Source organism: Echinops telfairi, unplaced genomic scaffold (assembly GCF_000313985.2).
Source record: "Echinops telfairi isolate 266 unplaced genomic scaffold, ASM31398v2 ScPeMD7_24;HRSCAF=84, whole genome shotgun sequence".
Taxonomy (NCBI): domain Eukaryota; kingdom Metazoa; phylum Chordata; class Mammalia; order Afrosoricida; family Tenrecidae; genus Echinops; species Echinops telfairi.
In genome coordinates this window covers 7,252,644-7,269,517 of record NW_022103921.1, presented here as the reverse complement: position 1 = coordinate 7,269,517, position 16,874 = coordinate 7,252,644, and the positions used below count along the sequence as shown (strand labels likewise).

The window sequence follows — 16,874 nt, the reverse complement described above, 5'->3', positions numbered from 1 at the left end:
CTCTGGCAGCTCTCTGTGAATGTATCACTGCTACTGTCGTTGGGTGATCTTTAGCAGAATTTCACTTCTACGTGTTATCAGGGACGTTCTATAATTTGAGCATTCTGTTGGTCACCTGTCTATGAAATGGGTACAAATATGGATCTCTTCTAGTCAGTTGGTCAAGTAGCTGTCTGTCAACTAGAGGAAAGTTGTATGTTTCATCGTGGCTACACTGTACCCTGACTGGCTTATCTCCTCCCCGCGACCCTTCTGTGAGGGGATGTCCAGTTGCCTACAGATGGGCTTTGCCATCCCACTGCCTTTGCATCCTTGATTTCTTTAGGGTTCCTGGTGTATAGTGCATCACTTCTTGTGCTCTGTATTTGGGCTTTGAGTTTGGCTCAAACTCAAGTAGATTTCCATGTGGATCTTATGGCTTCATCCTAGTTGGGATTTGTTGAACTTCTTGGATGTGTGTGTTCCTGGCTTTCTCTTCTTCTGAGAGTCCCGTATGCTAGTAAACGATGTAATCTTGTTTCCTCCAGTTCTGTTCTTTACCTTCTTTCTGCTCAAGACTGAATAATTTCAAGTTTGCTGATTCTAATCTGTTTGAACTCCCATTTGAAAAGTAATGTTTTTCAATTATACTGAAAAGTTCCAAAACTTGTTTGTTTTTTGGTCATTTCTATTTCATTATCGATAGCCTCATTTTGTTCAGGCATCCTTTTCCTTTTTAGTCCATTGATTCTATTTGACAGTTGATAATCCCAATGAGTTTCCTTAGGATTGGTTGCCAATATTCTTCCCTGTGAGTGAGCGATTATGTATTGAATTATGTCCCTCCAAAATGTGTTGGAATTCAAACTCGTGTATCTGGCTTCTACAAGATATCAAGGATGTAATTTTCTTTGTTGTGGGAATAGGGCATACCTGAATAGTGTTGGTTTTAAATCTCTTCTGAATTAAAACAGATGGGGACATGGGTAGGTTGTGACAGACAGGCACTATCTGATGTTGGAGGCAGTTTGTAAGCCCACGTACCCCAAGGATCGCTGACCAGTAGAAGCCAAAAGACAAAGGCCGCTCCCTCTTTCCCCCACAGCCACCCCAGAATTTGGATTTTGACTTTCCTGGATGTTAAGAAAACAAAGGTCTGTTCTTTAAAGTCCCTTCTTGGGCTATTTGCTGCGGCAGCAAAGGAGACTACGATGTGGGCCATAGCCATACTTCGCTGCTTTGAAGTTTTAAAATATTCTAAGAACTAGACATTTTGACTACGGTGTTGTGTCACTAGAAATCTCGTTCTTTCATTCCTTGGTGATTGTGGTTTTTTTTGCTTATTGGGGGTGTGATGGTTGGAGATTATGTCAGCTAGACACTCCCGGCTGAGGGCAGGGAAGGGTGGAGGCCAACCTATCAGGCAGATTGCAGCCTAATGAGACCTCCTTGTGTGACCTCTTGAATAAGGGACCAATGTCTCTTTGGTTTTTCACCTGCTGGAGCTGGATCCTGTATCTGGTTATGAATTTCCTACACACACACCCCCACCCCCCACCCCCCACACAACCTTTTGCTTCTCTGGAGAAACCAGCTGAACGCAGTCACACTTGTATGTGTATGGTGTTTCCAACCTGCAATCTCTGTGGCCATAAAAATGTTTCTTTATCTTTGCCATCAGCCAATGAACTGACATTTCTTTAAATGCTTCCAAAGCCATTTCTTATATGGCTTCCAAAAGGGGAAAAAAGTAGTGTCTTTTTAAATCCTCTAAGGGAGAAAAGCCACTTCAGCCCTTGAGGTGCAAACAATAGTTGCCCTCTCTGCCAGCCCACAAAAGCAGTAACCTGTGTTTAAAGAAGTCCTTACTTCTCGCCCTGAACACAGTAAGCCGCAGCAGGAATGTGGCCCACAGTCCACAATTGTTCCCTGTGGATCTTCGAGACAGAGGATGGTAGGGTCACTGCAATCCGTCAGCCTCTTCCTCATCAAGTGCTGCCCTCATTGCAGCAGATCCTCTACTAGACTGCGAGGGCTGAAAACGGATTCGAAACAGTTCTCGCTAGTTATGTCAGTGCTTCGTCCCCAGAGCTTCCTACTCAGCCAGCTTCCCAAAATTAACTATATAAATCACATAACTTAACCATTAAAAAAATAGAGAAGTCAATTGTTTTTGTAAACTTTAAATTATAATTTTAATTATGGAAAATTTTAAGTGAACAATGCAAATTAAATATTCATTTCCATTCTAGACAAGTGTTTCCTAGACATGCTAATAGTGGTTGGCTTGTGGTGAATCATTCATTTCATAATTGAGATGCAGCCCTGTAAACCAGATGCAGTTTTCTTTACGGTTAACCACCCGTTGGCCAGGTTAGACAGCTGGTTTGTGCACAGGGTGAGAGGCAGTGATGAGATACTGATTTTGAAAATCCATGACACGTTGATAGAAATTAGAATTTACACAAACAAAAAAGGAGACTTTTAATATTGCCAGCAAATAGAACATGAATGTGATATGATAGGACAGCAAGGACTTTATACATTTATATTCGATACTTGACCATATTTTCAGTCACCATAATATCTCTCTCCAGACTTAAAAAAATAGTATGCTGATTTCTATAACAAAGCTTTTCCCCCCTGTACAAAAATCAAATAATGGCCAACGAGTCACAACAGTGCAATAGGTCGGGGATAAGAAACCACACTGAACAGGTGCTGAAAATAAATACTAACTAGGAAGAGGAAAGGATAGCGCACTCTGGTGGAGTGCATTTTTAACACCTGGGTTGTGTGTGGGATTTGCTTTCATTACTGTGAGAACTTGACCTATCTCATGAATGCTGTTTACGGTGACAGAGTGCAATCGAGGCACAGGAGCCTTAAAAACCCAGCTTCAGATCATGTAGTTGAAGCAAACAAAACGAAACGGAGAGTGGAGAATCGTTACTATGATTAAAAGGAAAAGGTTTTCCCCCCTATTGCTCAATTGTGTAAACTGGGAGTTCATCAGTCAACATACTCGAGATGTGAATGATTTAAAACTTAAGAGCATATGCCAGGGGGCTGCAGAAAGTCTGTGGATCAATGGAATTGAAAGATGATGGGATTCTTGAAGCCTCTCATGCACAGCTTAATTGAGGCAGAGAGGTTTACATGTTAGCCCAAGTACAGATTTTTCATGGAAAACCAGTGTGACAGATTCCTGGCATTAAAACAGACCTTTTGTGTCAGGTGGATTAGGTCCAAGCTGATGTCTCTGACAGATTGGTGGAGAAGCGTTTGCTGGTCACAAGCACTCGTGACACAGGCCCAGACCCGCTCCATGGGCAGCCAGCAATGTCTGTGACTGAACTCAGCCATTTGGTGATGTGGGCTTATTTCCTGTGGTTTGGAACTGGAAAATGAAAGAATTCGCAGGGGTGGGGTGACGGGTAAAAAAAAGACACCCACTAAGCGTCATTCTGGCTAGTTTGTGAAACCATGAGGCAACTCCCCATTATATAATCTGCACCGAAAAGGTATAAAAGGCACAAGCAAGAGTGAGTGGGTAAGCAGAAATCCTGATGGTCGAACAATGGATCAGTCCACAAGGCAGGTATAATCCTCAACGTGTTTGTTTGTCCCCCTTGAATGGGAGAAAGATCCTGATTCTGCTGTGATAAAAAAGCAAAAACAGAATTTTTGGTTTAAAAGAAGCCACTCAAGGATTAAAACAGTTACTTTAAGTTAAGCAAAGAAAATTAATCTTCAAATAAGCTGATATTATCTGGAAAACCCATCTGCCCCTTCAAGTTCAAAAATGTTTCAGTTGCTTTGTCCTGTAACCTGAGCCTGGTGGTAGTCACAGGTGAGAGAAGAAAGCATTACCGAGGAGAGAAAGACACCTTTACAGAATGTACACCACAGGAGGGCTGTGCATTTGAGTCTCAGTGTCACAGTAAGACGCACGCTCGTTATGCCTACAGGAGGCTGCTCAAATGGGCGTTTCCTTCCGGTCTCTGCTTGGCGATGGCTTTGCTTGTTCCTTGACGGCCTTTGGCTGCTCTTTAGCTGCTTTTGGCTCGAGAACACTTTCTCTTGGCGTCTGAGGGCCTCCCCCACGCCTCTCAAGTTCTTCCTCCTCCTGGGCCTGCTGCTCAGACTGGGCCCGCTGCCGCTGCAGCAGCCGGAGCTGCACTCGAAGTTCGATAATGGCCTCTCGTTCTTCATGGATGGCTTGATTCAAGTGATTGTTCTTTATCTTTGGGAAGAACAGAAAGGGCGGTGAAAGAACACTGACTTGGAGCAGAGCGCTGTCTTTGCTCTGGTGGCTGCACTATGCTGAATGGCAGTGCCCGCACCCACACAGTCTAACTGTGAAGCTCAGGAGTGTGAACTATGCTCTGGATTATAGAAGAGGAAACACCTCTAGACAAAATAGCCATACCTAAAGAACACGGTTATCTCAAGAGTCAAGTATTGTAGTGTAAGAATAACCATTTATGTTTCTGAATTGCTTTTGAACAGCCTTTAAAGAGGGGACAATAAAGTCATGTTAGCAGCAACCAGAAGCAATTTAAAGACAGGATAAAAACCCAGATTTGTGTGGAAAGTCAATGTTCATTGTAAATGGCATTTAAGTCTGAACTACTCAAGCGGCACAACACTATCCATTCTAAATTGTATGGGCTCAGTCAGCAAATAACTGCACACAGTATCCTAAAATTCCTTTCACCTCTATTTTGTGGCAGACATCAATCTAGGAGTCGACTCTCCCTTTCTTCCTGGCAAGTGGCTCAGTGACTAAACAGCTGCGTTGGGCGGGTCCGAGCCGTGGGTCCCACGTGCACATCTGGTTACTAGCAGCGAGACGTTCCTTTTCCTGAGAGCTGTCACTCAGAAGGCCAAGTAGAAAAGCCAACGTTGAGGGCAACAGACCCACACCTAATATATAGTGATACCTTGGTTGTCAAACTCCATTGGTTCCCAAATTCGTTCCAGAACAGAACATGCTTTGCCCATAAGCAACGCACAGCACTATGGAGGCTTTTCACCTTCTTGCACATCACTATTGCCACCAGGTTTTCTGTTATCCAAATTAACGAACGGTTCAGCCTTATTGATGGTCTGGGTTCTGTGTTTCACAGTTAATGATTTCACACCTTTTGCTACAATCGTCACTTGTCAGTTCTTTCCCAAAATGTTGATGATGTTCCCTTCCCCACGTTGTACTCTGCCTCCCAATCAGCCAGGCGGGGACCTGACTTAGTTTCACAGTGATTCTTTCTTAAGTCTGTCATGGGTCTTAGTTTTCCCTCTTAGCTGCCTTTGGAGTCACGGTTACAATGTTTTACGTAAACGCAAAACAAACCAACCAACCAAAAAAGGCAGACTGACTAATGTTTTAATGCACTAACACAAGCACTGATGCTGGCCAGTGAGAGTGGTGCTTCAGACTGAAGCTGGCCAGGACCGAGGACTCGCTCTCGGCACCTACACGCTTTGTGCAAGTCTGATTTTCAGTGTGACCGTGGAACAAAGCTACAGATTTTTTTTTTTTTAACTTTGGAAAGTTTGAACTGGGAGCCATTGACAATCAAGGTATACTGGATGTGACAGCCTGTGCCTATTACACAATGCGAACTCAATGCAGAACCTGCTGCTCATGCTGATCACACCAAACCACAACTCAGTTCCGGGACACGCCCTCCGCAGGCAGTCCTTGCACTGTACGTGGCTTGATGGAGAGCCGCGCTGGGGCATCACTTGGGGTGTCTGGGCGTGACTTGTGTAACGTGGATTTCTAGCTCTCTGCTCACTGTGCTGTTTTGGATCACCAGAGAACTGATTCAATTATAACAGTGAACCTGGATGCGGGAGACAGAGCTTGTCCTTTTTTCTCAGATTCCTTTCCAAGAAAAGAATGTATTCTTTCAGCCCACAGGCAAACCATCTGAAGAAAATATCTACTTGGGATGATTCTGATCAAGATAATTTAAATGTTTTCTTTCTTTCACTCTGCAGCTGTCTCCTTGCTGCCTCTTACTGTGCTCACACTCATCCACCCTTAGGTGTTTGCATGTCTCAAAGAAAACTTTCTTCTCATGATCCATAGAGAGATATACACAGCCCTTTGCTTCTTCTAATAGCATAGCTTTTTCTGTTCATCTTTTCCAGGATCAGAAACAAATAATTCAGGCCACTCAAACTAGCACAGTTAAGTGAAGCTCAGGTTCGAGAGAGGAGGTTTGTGTGATCAACTGAAGTGACGAAGGACACTGTCTACACAGAGCCTGCGGAGGGTCTAGAGAAAGAGCCCTGTGTGCCTTCAGCTTGGCCAGTCAGCGTATGCTGTGCAAGCCACTTTGTGAAGTTCCCTCAAATTCCCCCCTGCTCAGTCTCCCTGACTGCTGACTGAGGAAAATAACATTCTGATGGAAAAGAAGCACTTTCTACATCTTTTAGGAATCAGTGTGTTTTGTGGTTATCCCCCACCTCCCCACAGACTCACTTCCAACTCTTCGTTCTGTCTCTGCAAATCTTCCAGAATGATCTGCAGCTCCTCTTCATCTTCACTCTCACTCTCCGTCTCTGAGGAGTACTCCTCCGTCTCACTTCGACCGTGCTGCTGACGGCTGAAAGGGCGAGAGACCCGTTACGGCTTGGCGTGACGGCAGAGGCAGGTAGACATGCCTACTGAGTTCACCCCAGCCATTTACACTGATCAGGGCTGTGAGTCTACTTCATATTAACAGCCTTCTTGAGACTTTATAAATAAAGGTGTTCCATTTCAGAAGCCTAATTCTTTTACAGGAAAGGCTTAAAGTTGAAATAGTATACACATACTTAAACATTCTTGGAAACTGGAACCCTGTACCTCTGAATTTCGGCAATCTCCGCTCGGAGGCGCTCTATCTCTTCTTTCTCGGAGGCAATCTGCCGGCGCAGAAACTGCTCCGTGGCTAGAAGCTCCTCCTGCTCGGTCAGGATCTCGTTCTCCTGAAACGATGATCACTGGTGAAAATCTGGGACTTCCCATCTAGAAAATGTGACTTCTTTTTGGCCTCTTATGTTGCTGGGAATTCCTTAGCCCTGTTATACACTGAGGAACTAAGTTATATGAAAGGTGGTTATATTGCACAATGTCCTGTTTCTTGAGGGTGAGAAAGATTTCTGTGAGAAGAGATCATCTAAGTTGTTTGAAGAGAATGTCTAGATTTTTCTTAAAACATACAATTAAAAAATAAATCTTCAGTGTCTTCATCTGCAAAGGATCTCAAGAAGAATAGCACAGTAGAGACAAAGGTCTCATTCAAGGTTAATCGGCCCTGGCTTTCCAGTTCTTTCCAATTGCCTTCCCATCTCCCAGTGAAGAATTCGTCTATTTTCGGGTCAAAGTGGCCTTTGACACTGTCACGTGGAAAAGAAGGACCCAGGAGATAGTTCAGCTCGTTGCAGCAACATCTTTCAAAGGAGGACGGGGTGAAAGAAAGATGTATGTACTCAGATAGTTTTCCTCACCATGAGACTCAACCCATGTCCCCAGAGATAATATTAAAACAGCAAATATTCTCTTCTGATAATCATTTCTAAACATTATGCCACCAATCTTATCAATTAGGGGAAAACCACTATCTACACAGGATCTAGCCTTTTCAACCTGGAGGAAAAAAGACAAGCAAATACAAGTGAGGGAGGGGAATGAAGTAAGAATTTCAGGCTGTGCACTACGGGGACAACACTGGAGACACAGTGCAGGAATAGTGCCCGATCGGACCCCACCACACTGAGGGGAAACGTAAGGGTGCGCAACAGAACAGCAAGGGAGCAAAGCAACGAAGTCCCCAGGGAACACCAAACACAGACTGGGGCCATGGCCCCGTGGGGCCCCATCAGACGACAGGAAAACACTGTAAAGGTCAAAAGACCTTGAACTATTTATAGGCTCTTCTTTTTTTGTCGGCTTTTGTTGTTGTTGGAGTTGTTTTATTTCCTGTTGTTCCTTTGTTTTGCTCAGTCTTGTGTCTGTGCATATTATTATTTCTGCATGTCTGTCTAGATAAGATACGCAGGATAAACAAGCCAGAGGAGAAAACAACGGCACAGGAGAGGGGGAGGGGGGGTATTAATAAACCCAGGGACAAGGAAACAAGTGACCAAAAATCGATGGTGAGGAAGGTGTCAGAGGTCTGGTAGGGCTTGATCAAGGGCAATGTAACCAAGAGGTATTACAGAAACCCAAATGAAGACTGAACAGGATAGTGGGACAAGAGGAAACTCAAAGGAAAGAGAGGAAAGAACTAGGAGGCAAAGGGCATATATAGATATCTAAATACAGGCATGTACATATGTAAATAAATTTATATGATGATGGGGATATAGATCTATGTGCATATATTTATAGATCTAGATTTAAGGTAGCAGATGGACAATGGGCCTCTACTCAAGTACTCCCTCAATGCAAGAATACTTTTTTCTATTAAACTGGCATTCCATGATGCTCACCTTCCCAGCAAGATTGCTGAAGACAAAGCGGTGCATAAGCAAACGTGAAGAAAGCTGATGGTGCCCAGCTATCAAAAGATTTAGCGTCTGGGGTGTTAAAGGCTTGAAGATAAACAAGAGACCATCTAGCTGAGAAGCAACAAAGCCCACATGGAACAAGCACACCAGCCTATGTGATCATGAGGTGTCAAAAGGATCAGGTGTCAGGCATCAAAGACCCAGAACAAAACATCATGTCAATGTGAATGGTGGGTGGGTGGGTAGGGGTTGTGCAGAGTGGAGGCCCAAAGCCAATCTGTAGGCAATTGGACCTCCTCCTAAAGGAGGGTCGCAGGAAGGAGATAAGCCAGTCGGTGCAATATAGCACCAATGAAACATACAACTTTCCTCTGGTTCCTTAATGCTTCCTTCCCTCCACCCCACTATCATGACCCTAATTCTACCTTACAAATCTGGCTAGACCAGAGAATGTACATGGGTACAGATAAGAGCTGAAAAAACAGGGAATCCAGGACAGATAAACTCGTCAGGACCAATATTGGGAATGGCCATACCAGGAGGTTAAGGGGAAGGTGGAGGGAGAAAGAGGAAACCAATCCAGAGGGATGGACAACAGATAAAGGGGTAAAGGGAGACAATGGACAGTGCAAGACAGGGAAAAATAATAATAATTTATAAATTATGAAGGGTTCATGAGGGAGGGAAGGAGGGAGGGGAAAAAATGAGCTGATACCAAGGGCTCAAGTAGTAAGAAAATGTTTTGAAAAGGATGATGGCAGCAAATGTACAAATGTGCTTGACACAATGGATGTATGTATGGATTGTGGTAAGAGTTGTACAAGCCCCCAATAAAATGATGGAAAAAAAAGAATTTAAGGCTATGAAGATGAGGCATTAATTACATAGAAAGGACATTTCTCAGTATGACAGGTACTGCGTGGATAAAGCTTGTGTGGTCAACCTAGAAAATACCATGAGCAAGTTCTGAAGTAAATTTCTTGAAGCCGCTCATACTCTTGAGTCTTTCTCAGAGGCAAGAGGCAGTGTTTCTCCAATGTCTTAAAGCACATGCTTTTCCGTTTCCTTGGTATACCTATTAGAGGTAACATTCTAAAAATGCATCGGCCTGAAAATTCTCAAAGACATAATCATTCTCCGTTTTTCAGAATAAAAGCATTATGTGCCTACTAGGCAAAGCAGTGGATCTTTCAGAAGTAACTGGAATGGACCTAAACTCGTAGGGCTTTCAGCACATTACAATCACGAATTTCAAGGGGTTCACAAAAACATTCTCCTTAAACTATTTTTTTCCCCTCCTTAAACTTTGAGAAGGTTGACCTGAGCAATTCCAAAGGCGAGAAATGAGCTCATCTCGGTTCTATGCCTGGAATAAAGCAGCACGCAATAGAGATTTGCTGAACCAATGAATTAATAATAAAGATCATGCCACTCCAACAATTGACTTCCACCTACAAAGAATAAAATCAAAAATAACTTCAATTATTAAGTAAAGTCCTGTGATAGCCAGGTCTGGTGTCAGTTTGGCTGGGACAGAATTCTCAGTGGTTTGGCAGTTGAGGCCTTCGCCATGATGTCACCGGACACTGGAACTCCACGATGGGATCTCCAGATGAGAAGTTGAGTCCTTGTGGGAGGCTTAGTGTGGAGTGCTGTCCTCTCATCAGGTCCCACTCCGAATGCAATGGGAAGGAAGCTTCATTGGGAATGTGGCTTACTTGTATTTAAGCAGCCTTGGGGAAGGCTGGTCTCTTCTTGCTCGCCTGGAGCCAACATCTGTCTCCTCAACCTGCAGTTCTTTGAACCTAAGCCACTGGCTCACCATATCCCCACCAAACCTGGTGCTATCCGTGGCCACCCTAGTGCCTCCTAACGCGGGGTTCTTTCCACTCCGAAGCCATAGGCCTGACCTGCTGCTTCTCCCAAGCCTTGCTGCTGGGTTGGTCAGTTCTAGTGGGAAAAGCCTCCGGCTGAACAGCTGACCCATGGACTTGAACCAGGCTGGACGACTGCTTCTGCACCTGTGAGCTACTTTCTTGATATTAATTTCCGTTTCAAAGTGACACTGGTTTTCCTTCTCTAGAGAACCCAGCCTAGTTTCAGGATGCCAAGCTTTGTGACATTAGCAACCGATTTAAAAAGATTTACTGAAAGCTTGTCTCACTGCTATGCAATAATTATGAATAATCTGAAAATGACGGCAAATACCTATAGCATGACCTGCTGTTATGAACTAAATGTTATTAACTAAAGTAAACAACCTACCTAACTAAACGAGAGTAAGCTAAGCCAAGTATCTAGAACAGTGTCCAATAAGGCATAATTACTTAGTATATGATAGTTTCTTCTCCAATCACCTAGTATTTGACAAAACCCAACGAAAGAGAAGGGTCAAAAACAATACGAACCAAATGGGGAAACATCTAAACAAATGACAAAAAAACGATTGCCATTAAATTGATTCCAACCCAGTGCAACTTTACAGACTGGGCTGTGAATCTCCACGAGGCAGCCTCCACTGCCTTCCTCCGTGGAGCAGCTGGTGGGTGGAGCAGCTGGTGGGTGGAACTGCCAGCTTTAGGGGCTGCTTAACTGCTAAACTACCTGGGCTCGCTCCTCTACAACAAGTGTGGTCCCTCTAAAACTTCTAATAGGTAAATAGGTTCTAATAGGTGCAATAGGCAAAACCTCTAACACTTCCCAATCATCTGGTAATTTGGGGCGTAATGGCATTATGCCTCTGCAGTTCAGGTAAGGCGCTCGGGTAACAGAGGGGACCACGTACTATACTGCTCCTGGCGAGGCCTGTGGTTGGAACACAAAGGCATTCTGTGGGAGAAAGATGAGATGGTGCATCTACCATCTCAGAAACCAAAAGGGGCAGGGACCGTTTCTGCCCTGCAGAACAGGGTAACTATGAGGCAGAGTTGACTCAATGGCAGTGAGTTTGTTTTTCGGGTAGTTTAGCTTCTCAGATTATAATTTTAAAATTAAGAAAGCAGGATACCTGGGCAAGAAGGATATTTATAACTTCTTCATTTTCATTCATTTCTTCTTTGGAAACATCCTCTTTTGAGAGACTGGCTATTTCTTGTGCAATCTTGGTTTCACACTCCTGTCAAGCAAATGGAAAAAGACTGTTCAGCCTCGAGATAACACATCTTCAGTACTCCACGCAGCTGTCCAGAAGATTCATTTTCTTAACTGGAAAAGGAATATTTGTGCATCAAAAGGTTTCACAAAAGGGTAAACAGATAACCAACAAACTGGGGGGAAATGTTTCTCATTGACAGACAAGGGAATAATCTCAAAATTTTATCAAAAATACCAACGTCAATAAGAAAAAGAAAAATAATCCAATTGAAAACCAGAAGACTTGATGGGCCAGTATAAGATATGACAAAATAATAATTTATAAATTATCAAGGATTCATTCATGAGGGAGGGGAAAAAATGAGGAGCTGATACCAAGGGCTCAAGTAGAAAGCAAATGTTTTGAGAATGATGAGGGCAACAAATGTACAAATGTGCTTGATATGATGGATGGATGTATGGATTGTGCTAAGAGTTGGACGAGCCCCCAATAAAATGATTTAAAAAAAAAAAAAAAGGAAAATGAAACCAGAAGACTTGAACAGGCACTTCAACAAAGACATTCAGGGGCCATCAAAAACATATCAAGAAATGTTCAAGATCATTAGCTGTTAGTGAAATGCAAATGAAAATCACAATGAGATATGGTGTCTCCCCAGCATTAACTGTTGTCAGGTGCCAATGAGTCAGAGCTAACTCATAGCAACCCCACGTACAACCGAATCAAACACTACCCGATGCTGCACTAGCCGCATCACTGATGCTGTTTGAGCTCATAGCTGCAGCCGCTGCAGTGAATCCATCTCACTGAGGGGCTTCCTCGGTCTCCACTGCTCTGCTAATTTATCAAGCATGGGGTCCTTTCCCGGGGACTAGTCTCTTCTGATAACATGTCCCAAGGAGAGGCGACAAAGTCTCACTGTCATCTCTTCTAAGGAACACTCTGGCTGTACTTTGTCCTAGACAGATCTGTGTGTTCTTATGACAGTCCATGGGATGCCAATGACCATCATTCCAACTCACCAAGTCGTTTCTGATCTTCCTTCTTTATTGTCCACGTTTCACTTGCCTACGAAGCAACTGAAAATACTATGGCTTGGATTCAGTTCACCTGAGTCCTCAAAGTGACATCCTTGTTCTTCAACATTTCAAAGAGGCCCTATGCAACAGATTTCTCCAGCGTAACGTAGTGCCTGACTGCTTGCCAGCAGGTTCCATTAATATCGATTGGGTGTGGTGCCAAACAAGACTAAATTCTTGCCAATTTCAGTCTTTCATTAATTTATCATGATGATTCTGTTGGTATAGTTGAAAGGATTTGGGGTTTTTTACATTGAGTTGTAATCCATATTGAAGGCCTGCAATCTTTGACCTTCATCAGTAGATGCTTCAAGTCCTCAGCAAGCAAAGTTGTTTCTGCGACATATTGCAGGTTGTTAACAAACCTTCCTCCAAGTCGGCTGTTACACAGTCTAGCTTCCAGATCATTTGCACAGTATATAGACTGAGTAAGTCTGATCAGAGGATGCAAGCCTAACACACACTTCTGATTTTAAACCATGCAGCATTCCCTTGTTCCGTCCTCACAATTACCTCCTGAGTCCTATGTGTAGGCTCTGCATAAGCACAATACGTGTTCTGGAAGTTACTATTTTTTTCAAGGTTATCCATAGTTGTCATGATCTACACATGTTATAATCTAGACATGTCGTATGTCTTCCTCTGAATCCAGCTTCAACTTCAGGCTGTTCCCTGTCAATTTATTACTGTTATTGAATTATTTTCAGCAAAATTTTCTTGCATGTGATGTTCACGACTGATAATATTCACATTCTGTTGAGTCACCTTTCTTTGGAATGGGTACAAATATGGATCTCCTTTACTCAGTTGGCCAGGTAGCTTCTTCTCAATTCCCCGCCCCCAACAGTTTTATTGGCATATAAATCATATATCATACAATTCAACGGTGCAATCACACCAAGAAGAGTTATGCAATCATTACCACAATCAGTTTTAGAACATTTTCTTCCTTCTTGTACTCAGTGGTATGAGCTCCCACCACCACCCACCTCCCACCTCCCCTGCCATACACTCAGTTACTGTCTCTACCTATTTACCTATCCTGGACTTCATATATAGAAAAACTAAACAAACAATCAATCAAACTCAACAAGAAAAGCAAAGTTAAGAAAAAAGGTAAAACCTCAATCAAAAATAACATTTGCGAGAACAGACTCTGGAGACAGCCAAGGGGATGGGGGCAAAGGAAGGAAGAGAAAACAATGGGCTAGCTCGACAATAAACAGGTGTTAACTTGGGTCTAACAGAAAGATCTCAGTCCACAAGAGGGAGAAGTGAAAACAGGAGATAAGTGAAGGGGAAACTATTGGGGAGTTTGATTAGTGGTTTCAACTGTTGAGTACAAAGTTGATGATCTGAAATATAAACCCCCACCGAATTTACAATTAAAAACTGAATATAAAGTCCATTGCTCTGTTAAATGTGTGTGTGTGTGTGTGTGTGTGTGTGTGTGTGTGTGTGTATAGGGTCTACGTAAAAATAAGTCCTCCGTGATGCGAGGAAAGTCGTTACTAAACCGAGTACATTGGAGAGATGACTGTAACAGCTCAAAAGGGTACAACTGACTTGAACAGGTAAACCTTATCAGTTGATCGCCCCTCTGATGCACGTTATCCCTGATCTGATTTTCAACATTTTCTGTATTGGGTGGGAGTTGTTCATACTGGGGTTTATCTAGCTCAGGTGTGTTGTCATTTGGGAGGTCACCCTCTTGAGTTCTTGTTACATGCTTTTCTGTGCTGCAGTACATGAAACCCAGGAATTGACGAGCCTGAAAGGACAGCATGTAAAAGTGCTTGGGAGGGAGAGGGCTGTAAAATGGAGCTGATGTCAAGGATTTCAGGAAGGAAAAAATGTTTTGAATCTGATTGTGGCAGCAATTGTACAATACTGCTTGATGTGATTGAACTACGGTATGATAATCCGTATGAACTCCTAATAAAATGGTTATTTGGGCGAGGGGGGGGGGAGTAAATAATATTAAAAGCTAGAGCAAACCAAAAAGGATAAGGAAGATCGAATGATAGTATGCTAAAATTTCAACCTAACTGCATCTGCAATAGCCCGCTAATAGTCCACTTTCCAATTCATTCTGCATGTGAACCAGGCTATTCACATCCATAGTCCACAGTCAGAGGGGATTCCCCAGGGGCTTGATTCACATGTATTTTCTCTTGTTCTTTTTTTAAATTAACTGAAACAGGTTTAAAATGGGTCAAAAAAAGGAGATCAAATGATAAGAGGTTACAGTTTAACCTAACTACATCTGCCATGATCAACTCTCCAATGCTTTGATAACAGGGTTATTCACATCCCTCAACTCCAATCAGAGGGGATTCACCAGAGGGGAGGCTAAATCCATGTGTAGACCCTGCAAATGGACTTGGGGCCTCCTGCAAAACAAGGACACCTGGTGTTGTAGTGGTTATACAATGGGCTGCAATCCGCAAGGTTGGCAGTTCGAAGCCACCAGCAGCTCCTCGGAACAAAGACTAGGCTTTCTACTCCCATAAACAGTTACAGTCTTGGAAACCCACAGGGGATCGCTGTAAGTCAGCATTGACTCAACGGCAATGAATTTGAGTTTTCTGTTCTGCAAACCAGGTATTCACAATTTAACCTCTGATGCCAAACTCTAGTTTAGCTTTCCATTACTTCAATTCCATTACTTTGTTCTTTGTCTAATTCTGTTATCTCTATACGAGTCTTTTGAATTTCTACTTCATATTCTTTCTTGTAAGGTTTCTAGTTTCTAGTTTCTAGTCTTTTCCATTTGCCCAGTATGTTATCGATGTTGTTTTCCTTTCATTGAAAGCCTCACTCTTCTGAACTCTTTTTCTGGTAGTGTCAAAGCCCTTCCTCCCTTCTTCACACTTCCTCTGGATCCAGATGTTGCCAGATAGGAATCGTTCCTGTTTCTTTGTGCAGACTGAGGCTGCTAGCTCTGTGACAGAGTGGGATATGACTGGTAGGATAACTGGAAAGCTTGGGGATAGTTAACTCCATCAAGTGCAAAAGAGGAATAATATAAAGTACAAATAAAGAAGAGGGGGAAAATAAATTTTTTACATGTAATCTATGTTTTTAAAAAAAGAGAAGGAAAAAAACCAAAACACTTCCACTTTGGGCAGCCCTGGGTAGCAGCTGGGAGTAGTGGTTGGCATTTCTTTCGAGCGCCATGGGGGCATATTATCCCCTAAGTGGTCTCGGAGAGCTGTGGGACATTTGTGGCTGGTGTGTAGGCAGCCACAGGAACACCAGGGTGCTGAGGTCCTAGGGGAAGTGCTGAAGCACAGGGAGATGCTGGGGTGCCAGGAGAGCCGGGGGCATCAGGAATGCAAGGACACAGGCCTGTAACCGATCACGAATGGGATCCACTCGTGAGCATGTGGGCCTGTCTCTCTCTGAAACATTAAGGAGCCCTGGAAAGCAGGCCCGGCTCAGCCCCTTCTCCACTACCCTCTCTCGCTCCACAGATCTGCCCATCCCTCACCCCTGCCTGCTCCCACCGCCTCTGGGACGTGAAGGTTTCAGGCAGTTCACTTAGCCGTTTTTTTCCCCCCATTTTTGTCTTCCCGGATTCTAGGTACCTGGTTTTTCTTTGCTGGTTTTCTCCAGCTTGTTCTGGAGGGGTTTTGCTCATGTGTGGATCTTAGTGGCCATCCGGACCCAGAAGCAAACTTCTTGCAGCATACAATGTTTTGCCCACAGGGTCTTTCAATATTGCAACATGAGGCTTAATTTTTTTTCTTCAGTTCTTTCAGCGTAATATGCTGAGCCTCTTCTTCTTTTCTGGCTTTCCAACTCAAGTTCTTTTCACATTTCATTAACATACTTTGTCTTCTGAAGCTGCCCTTTGAAATTTTCCATTCAGCTCTTTGACTTCGTCGTTCTTTCCATGTGTTTTGGCTACTCTGCAAGTTTCAGATGGTCTTCTGACATCCACTTTTCTCTCTTCTTTCCTGTATTTGTGATGACCTTTTTGCTTTCTTCAGGTATGATGTTCCTGGTCCCCTCGCACAGCTTCTCAGGTCTCCTGTCATTAATGTTCAACGAATCAGGCCTGTTCTCGAGATGTTCTCAAAATGTGGGTGGGGTAGACTCAAGGTCATGGTTGGCTCTCAGGGACTTGCTCTAGGATTCTATTCAGCTTCAACTTTAACTTGCATATGTGCAATTGATGGTCGGTTCCAAGTCAGCTCCTGGCCTCATCT

The 16,874-nt window shown here is 43.4% G+C and overlaps 1 protein-coding gene across 2 annotated transcripts in view; it reads right to left on the bottom strand.

Annotated features, from left to right (window-relative positions):
• Positions 1 to 2,449: 2,449 nt before the first annotated feature.
• The window catches only part of RALBP1 (ralA binding protein 1), a 70,815-nt gene continuing 56,390 nt past the window's right edge, over positions 2,450 to 16,874 (bottom strand). For both annotated transcript variants that reach the window (XM_004714096.3, XM_045289047.1), the window contains exons 7-10: positions 11,495 to 11,602; positions 6,842 to 6,963; positions 6,476 to 6,599; positions 2,450 to 4,225 (exon numbers count right to left, since the gene is read on the bottom strand). In XM_004714096.3, coding sequence (XP_004714153.1) covers positions 3,959 to 4,225; positions 6,476 to 6,599; positions 6,842 to 6,963; positions 11,495 to 11,602 — 621 coding nt within the window. In that variant the 3' untranslated portion in view covers positions 2,450 to 3,958. The remainder of the gene's footprint in view (positions 4,226 to 6,475; positions 6,600 to 6,841; positions 6,964 to 11,494; positions 11,603 to 16,874) is intronic.